This window comes from Xenopus laevis, chromosome 9_10L (genome assembly GCF_017654675.1).
Source record: "Xenopus laevis strain J_2021 chromosome 9_10L, Xenopus_laevis_v10.1, whole genome shotgun sequence".
In the NCBI taxonomy this organism is placed as follows: Eukaryota; Metazoa; Chordata; class Amphibia; order Anura; family Pipidae; genus Xenopus; species Xenopus laevis.
This window is the reverse complement of record NC_054387.1, coordinates 123,750,019-123,758,176: the sequence shown is the minus strand read 5'-3', so window position 1 is coordinate 123,758,176 and position 8,158 is coordinate 123,750,019. Positions and strand designations below refer to the sequence as shown.

Genomic DNA, 8,158 nt, shown 5'->3' with positions numbered 1-8,158 from the left:
TTGGAGCCACATCAAAGGGTAATAAAGTACTGATACAGCACACGGTTGCTAGTGATACTTCCCAGGAACAGCAGATAAATCCTACGCCAGCTTCATAACTGCCAGTTGTCTGCCTCCTGATGTGCCCAGAGGGTAGAGCAGCTTTACACTATAAGAACAGCTCTTTGACGAGATTGCCAAACGAGCAGCTCTTTCCCTGATGTGCCCACTAAAAGCAGAGCAATATCAGGCTCATCTAATCGTTCTGCCCTAGGGCCAATCAGATTACAATGATGAGAATAGGTGTTGACAGGATAAGGACTGCATCAACTAGCTGATGTGGTCCTGGATTGAAAGGGAAAATTAAACCTGCCTGTTCGTGATCTGGCCGATTTTTGGCCAGAAATCGATCTGGGAGGCCAGTTGGAATGCCCCATACACGGGCAAATAAGATACCAAATTGGTCTAAAGGACCAATATGAGCATCTTAAAGGGATACTGTCATGGGAATATTTTTTCCCCCCCAAAACGCATCAGTTACTAGTGCTGCTCCAGCAGAATTCTACACTAAAAATCTGTTTCTCAAAAGAGCAAGCAGATTTATTTAGATTTCATTTAGAAATCTGACGGGGCTAGACATATTGTCAGTTTCCCAGCTGACCCCAGTCATGTGACTTGTGCTCTGATAAACTTCAGTCACTCTTTACTGCAAGTTGGAGTGATATCACCCCCTCCCTTCCCCCCCCCATCAGCAGAACAACGGGAAGGTAACCAGATAACAGCTGCCTGGTAGATATAAGAACAACACTCAATAGTAAAAACCCATGTCCCACTGCAACTCCTTCAGTAACATTGAGTAGGAGAAACAACAGCCTGCCAGAAAGCAGTTCCACCCTAAAGTGCTGGCTCTTTCTGAAAGCACATGACCATGCAAAATGACCTGACATGGGGCCTACACACCAATATTACAACGAAAAAAAAAAAATTACACTTGCTGGTTCAGGAATGAAATTTTATATTGCAGAGTGAATTATTTGCAGTGTAAATTAGAAATAAAAATGGAATTCCTTTAAATCTGTCCATGTATGGCCACCTTTAGTGCTGAATGTTGCTGCTGCATTATATTTAGCCAGTCTGGAGACATCACATCCGGAAAGTAGCCACGGTTTTCACTGCTCACGTATACTTTATATCCATTTCCAACCAGAACTAAAAGTACAAAAAGAACAGATAACCGCTTACCCTTGGGGTCTATACAGTCTTGACTTAAAATATGTAATCAAGTGCCACCAGGAAATCATGTATAATTTGGCCATCAGTCTCTTGTGGAGCTCAGCACCCACATTGTCAGCTGAGACACCCAAGCAAGAACTGAAATTCTGCACTCAAACAAAAGGTGTAGCACCAATACTCCCTAAGCTCAGTAAGTGACAGCAGCACAGAGCATGTGCAGTGAATCAGCAGAAAAGAAGATGGGGAGCTACTGGGGCATCTTAGGAGACACAGATCTTTACTGCTAAAGGGCTGTGGTTGCCTTGGGCTGGTACAGAAGCACAAAACATAATGTACAACATTTCTAGCTACTTCTTTAGATAAGTTTTAGTTCTCCTTTAAAGTCAGAGTTAAACGGTTTGAAACTACTTGAAAACAGCGTGATCTTGAAACAATGTACCAGCAGTCAAGGGTTCCTCCAAGACTGTTAATCAGCTGGCTTCTGCTACATTGGTTCAAGAGTAGAACAACTGCAGACAATAGGGCACAGAGACTGCTTTTGTTTACAAATTACTTTCATGTTGTTGGAAATGTGCAATGGATGTATAATGGAACACTTCTTAGAATTACATTTTCTTTCATTAGTCACCATTTTATCTTTCACAAAATTAAATCTCACTGCGATCAGTGAATCAGAGAAAATTAGCAATTGGGCTTCATTTTTTCTAAAGGTTTTTCAATGATTGTGCTTTTAGTTCAGCAGCTTTCCAGTTTGCACTTACAAGGGGTATTCACTTTATCCTAGCAACCAGGCAATGAATCAAAGACTAGAATATGGATTGGAGAGGGACTGCTGGAGTCAGTGACCCCATTATCTGAAAAACCGTTCTGAACAAAGGGAAAGCCTTCTCCCATGGACTGCATTTTAATCAAACCATTCAAAATGTTTCCTAATGTATTTATATTTTCTCTGCATTAATAAAACAGTTTGTTGTACTTGATAATAAATTAATCCTTATTGGAGACAAAACAATCCTATTGGATTTAAGGTTTACATTTTTTTTAGTAGGCTTAAAGGGATTGTTCACCTTCCAACACTTTTTCCAGTTCAGTTGGTTTTAGATTGTTCCCCAGAAATAAAGACTTTTTCCCAATTACTTTCTATTTTCTATCTATTTTAATATATGTAAAGTGTGATTGTTCACCTTGTAAAGCAGCTCTGGGAGGGGGGGGGTCACCGACCCTGTAAACTTTTCTAAATTGATAAATTTAGTTGACACATTTTTTATCTTTGTCCCTGCTGAGCAGAATCCCTTTCATCAAAGGCAGTTGTTAGAATTGATACAATAGTTGCTAATACTACAGAGATGCGGATGAGAACTAAATGTTGGAAAATTGTAAGAGTTCAGAGTCTGCACCTGAATTACTGAGCTGCCAGACTCAAACACCAGAGACAGGGACATTTAACTTTAAAGGGGAACTCCGATTTCCAAACCAAAATTTGATAAAGAGGCAAACATAACACAGAAACTAGGGATGCACCAAATCCAAGATTCGGTTCGGGATTCGGCCTTTTTCAGCAGAATTCGGTTTTGGCCGAATCGTGCTGCCCGGCCGAACCCAAATTTGCATATGCAAATTAGGGGCAGGGAGGCAAATTGCATGACTTTTTGTCACAAAACAAGGAAGTAAAAAATGTTTTCCCAATCCCACCCCTAATTTGCATATGCAAATTAGAATTTGGATTCGGTTCAGTATTCGGCAGAATCTTTAATGAAGGATTTGGGGGTTCGGCCAAATCCAAAATAGTGGATTCGGTGCATCCCTAACAGAAACGCTTAATATATCCATCACAGTTACCGGATTCTTCAAAAAGTATGAATAAATGGCATTTTCTATGCTGAAATCCAGCTGTGTAACAGTTCTTCTCTTTCTGCATCATTTGAAATCCTGGCAGAGAAGGAGGGACTAAACCCTGATGTTACAAATTGTAACAACTACTCCGCAGCTTACAGACAGCATGCAGGAACTACATAACCCACAATGCATTGCATGATGTTCCGTTCCTAATTGAAATCACATGTGCAGGGAATTGTGGGGTTTGGAGGATGCAGGCTGAGGACAGATTGCTGTTGATAAAAAATAACCATAGTCAGACAGATCAGCAAAGTAGTCAGACAGATCAGCAAAGTAGTCAGACAGATCAGCAGGAGACTACACTGCTTAGTTTCTGATTTCAGTATGAGGAAGCTTATATGAAATCTTTATTTTCGCAATAGTTCCCCTTTAATGTATGGAGATTCAAATTACAGAAAGATTCATTATCTGAAAACCCCAGGTCCAAAGCGTTCTGGATAACAGGTCGCATACCTGTACTATAAAAAAATGTGATTGAGTAATTGTAATTGAACAGTTGCTAAGAATAGGACACTCCCATACTAAAGGGGAACTCATAGCTGAACTACCCCTTTAAGGTTGCCAGGGAACATATCCTTTAACAAACAAACAAAGCAAGGACTACTTACAACTCGTTATTACTTTGAGGTTCCAGATTGGCAATATTAGGTTAATGACAAAACATACCGAAGAGACTGGCCCTGCTGTGGACATATAATTCAGTTATTGCTGATATACTATTAGTATTCCAATCAGGAGATTATCTGCATGAAGCTGGTCTGTCAGGAGCTCTGGTCTCAGAGCTGTGCTCCAGGGGTCTGAAAGCTGCAGCTTTGACTTAGAATTGCTATGGAAATGGTGTGCACTGGAAAGCTTGGTAAGAGACTATTATTTATGCATGTCCAGCATTCATGCTAAGGGTTTCTTTGTGTTTAAAAAAAAAAAAGAATTTAAAGGGGTGGTTGACCTTGAAGTTAACTTTTAGTATGCTCTGAAATGGCCAATTCCTAAAAAGTTTGCAATTGGTCTTCGTTATTTATATTTTATTATTTTTTAGTTTTTTTGCCTTTAAAGTTTTTTGCTCTTTCAAGCTTTCAAATGGGGGGTCACGGACTCCATCTAAAACACAAATGCTTTGTAACAAATGTACTTTTTTTTTGCTACATATTAAGTGTTCCCCCAAATTCATATCAATAACAGCTTTAATATTTATGGATGATTACGAGTGATTTCTGACCCTTTTTCATGGAGATTTGCTCTAGGTTGTTTCCCGGATAGTCAGATAACGCTTGTGCACCTCAGTTCTCAACTGGATGAAGATCGGGGCAGTCACAGGGCACTCACCTTGTTGTCACTTTACTTTGTATTATTGTCCACTCAACCCAATATATTGCAATATTTCCCTGCAGTATTCACCATTCAATCTTTATTCCATTCATTTAAAGGGGTGGTTCACCTTTACGTGGAGTTATAGAATGGCTAATTCTAAGCAACTTTTTAACTGGCCATCATTTTTTTTTTAGAATTTTCTTTTTCTCTATCCAAATGGGGGGGTCACTGATCCCATCTAAAAAAACAAATGCTATGTAAGGCTACACATTTAATGTCACTGATACTTAGGGTCTGGCCATACGGGCAGATTAGTCGACAAATCTCCTCTTCTTTCCGGCGACTAATCTCCCCGATCTGCCTTCCACCAGCTAAAATGAAAATTGCCTGGGGGCAGGCACTCAGAGTGATTCTTTTCTAAAGTCCCCCGAACTTTCCTTGTGAGGCAATTACAGGCGACTTTGGAAAACTAAGTGCCTGAGTGCCTGCCCCCCGGGCAATTTTTATTTTAGCCGGCGGAAGGCAAATCGGGGAGATTCGTTTTTCAGATTTTTGCCTGAAACCCACAAAATCTTCGGATTTTTGCACAAAACCCAGAGCAGATCAGGACATCTTCGGGACTTCTCCCATTGATTATATACAACCTCGGCAGATCTGAGATATATCTGTATAACATATATATGTATAATAAATCATGAAAAATTCAAGGATTTTTTTCACTAATAATTAAGATTTTATAGGAAAAAAACGTAACTTTTCTAGTTTTTGCCTTTCGGACTTTGAGTTGATCTTTAGGAGGTTATTTATTAAAGGTGAACACTCCCTTTAATGCTGCTCTGCCATCACCAAACTTCACTGCAGAATTGTGACAACCATCACGCTTTCCTTTATGTGAATGTGGCACAAAAGAAGCCATTAATGAAAAATAACTCACAGTATGAGAATGATCTTGTTGCCATGTAGGTCAAACGAGACCAAGACAATGATTTTTGGCTAAAGATCAATTTCATGCAGAGCAAATCTAGCACTGCTGACATTGAGGAACAGTATTGGTAGCATCATGATTGGTGGCTGCTTTGCATCAACATCTTTTTAAAACAGAAGCAAAAATGAATGGTGCAAAATACAGAAACAGTGACAATTAGTCAGTTAAAAAAACGGAAGTTTGGGCAAACATTCCAATGATCTCAATCATAAGAAGCACTGGGGTGGCTCAAGAACAAAAAGATGAATGTCCTGCACTGGCCCAGATCAAAATCAGCGGCATCATCCGACTAACCTGACTGTCCTGGAGAGAATCCATATGGAAGAATAGACCAAATTCACTCCTGAACAGTGTGCAAAGCCGGTACTCACCCTAAAGGCATAAGGATGTTACTGCTCAAAAGAAGATCTAGACAATATAAAAATGCGGGGAGGTTAACATTTACAAAGATAGAAAAAGTAAAAACAAAATGAAATATGCCAACAGAGAACCTTAAAGGGATGCGGTCATGGGAAAAAATGCTTTTTTCAAAACACATCAGTTAATAGTGCTGCTCCAGCAGAATTCTGCACTCAAATCCATTTCTTGAAAGAGCAAACAGATTTTTTTTATATTTAATTTCGAAACATGACATGGGGCGAGACATATTGTCAGTTTCCCAGCTGTCCCCAGTCATGTGACTTGTGCTCTGATAAACTTCAATCATTCTTTACTGCTGTACTGCAAGTTGGAGTGATATCACCCCCCTCCCTTTCCCAACCAGCAGCCTAACAACAGAACAATGGGAAGGTAAACAGAAAGCAGCTCCCTAACACAAGATAACAGCTGCCTGGTAGATCTAAGAACAACACTCAATAGTAAAATCCAGGTCCCACTGAGACACATTTATTTACATTGAGTAGGAGAAACAACAGCCTGCCAGAAAGCATTTCCATTCTAAAGTGCTGGCTCTTTCTGAAAGCACATGACCAGGCAAAATGACCTGAGATGCACCTACACACCAATATTACAACTAAAAAAATACACTTGCTGGTTCAGGAATGACATTTTATATTGTGGGTGGCAAGTTGTTAGGCAGCCCCTAGTGATTCCAGTCACTTATTTTTGCCACCAGCCAGGGGAATGTTTTTCTCTCAGTGCCATATCGGCATATTATTTCTGGTTCCTGGGCATCACCTGGGTAGTACAGATATCAGCTATGAATTTCTGCACTGAGCCTGCACTCGCCAATGGTGGTGCAGAGGACGGTGGGACACTGGAAAAACATGGCTGTGCTGTGAGGAAAAAGTAGCCCAGGGTTGGAAGTAAGCTGAATTAATCAGAGGGGTGCTTAACAACTTGGCCCCATCACTGATTCTGCCTTTCCTTGTCCTTTAAGGATCTGAATAATTTAGCAATGCCCTGTAAACAAAAGAGAAAAATAATAAATGTATAAACGCCATATTATAAGTAACAATGCTTAAGAAGAACACATAGGTTAGGTGCAGCTAAAAGCACTAGACCACTGCACTCCAGCTTCTCTCAACTACAACATATCAGTGGGCTGGATAAAGCCAAAAGCACAATGCCATACACAGCAATCTATGGCGCCCGTCGACAAAAAATAACATTGTTTGTAAAAATATAAATGAGCAATTGTGCAGCATATATCCCACCGCAGCTGTTGGGGGTCACTGACCCCTGGACACCAGAAAGCTGCTGCTGTGTAAGGCTACAATGCGATTGTTACTTATTCCATTCCGGCACAATCCCATTCATCTGCCAAGGTTCTCTTACAAATCACAGCATGGTTGCTAGGGGCTATGGACCACAGCAACCAGATACCAACTCAAATTCCAAACTGAAGAACAAGAAATGTCATTAAAGATAAAGAGGATCAGATCTGGTCTGTGGGTCTTGTTAGACCATTACAGAAATGTATTCAATTAATACTTGTCATACCACTTACCCCCGCCACCATACTAAGTTTAATGTGAAAATAACGAAGTATGGATAAATATAAATGAGCAATTTTGCTGCGTATACCCCACCACAGCTGTTGGGGGTCACTGACCCCCGGACACCAGAAAGCTGCTGCTGTGTGAGGCTACAATGCGATTGTTACTTATTCCATTCATCTTCTAAGGTTCTCATTCACATCACAGCAACCAGATACCAGTTCAAATTCCAAACTGAAGAACAAGAAATGTCATTAAAGATAAATAGAAAAAAAAAACGAAGACGACCAGTGTCTCCATTACAGTAAAAGTTCATTTCAAGGCTATAAGCCCTTTTATTTCATTGCCATCTGGCCAAGCGCAGAACTACAACTCCCAGCATGCTAACAGGGTACAGCTAATGATTCTATCTGCCACAAAGCTCCTATTGCGTGTCTCTCAGCAACAGGCCAATCTGCCTCCCTTCCCGTTATTATGTCAGTGACAGCCGGGCTTCTTTGTTGATGAAGCAGTAGAAGTCGCAGCCCCATGTTGCAGCCAGGAGTGCGGCGCCACAGGCTGCTCTTTCTTCTCGTGCCCTTCCCCATTTGTACACACAACTGCGCACTCGGGGCCTGCACTGCTCTCGCTATAATCATTATCACAACAGTACTCACCACACCAAATCTCCTTGTCGCAGGCTCACTGTCGCCATCTTACCGACACAGCCAGGAGTAGGTAAGAAGGGGAAAAAAACTGGCCGCGCGGAGGATGCCGGGAACAGGAAACACTCCCTCCCACCAGAACGCCGTGCGCGTTTCCCCACCCCTTACCTCCCACC

General features: G+C 41.0%; 1 protein-coding gene across 6 annotated transcripts in view; it reads right to left on the bottom strand.

Annotated features, from left to right (window-relative positions):
• The window catches only part of glyr1.L (glyoxylate reductase 1 homolog L homeolog), a 41,471-nt gene extending 33,327 nt beyond the window's left edge, over positions 1–8,144 (bottom strand). For 5 of the 6 annotated variants that reach the window (XM_018236675.2, XM_018236676.2, XM_018236677.2 and 2 more), the window contains exon 1: positions 7,995–8,144. In XM_018236675.2, coding sequence (XP_018092164.1) covers positions 7,995–8,032 — 38 coding nt within the window. In that variant the 5' untranslated portion in view covers positions 8,033–8,144. Of the gene's footprint in view, positions 1–5,695; positions 5,810–7,994 lie in introns of all 6 variants that reach the window. The other variant, XM_041577067.1, reaches the window with a different exon arrangement.
• Between the last annotated feature and the right edge of the window lie 14 nt (positions 8,145–8,158).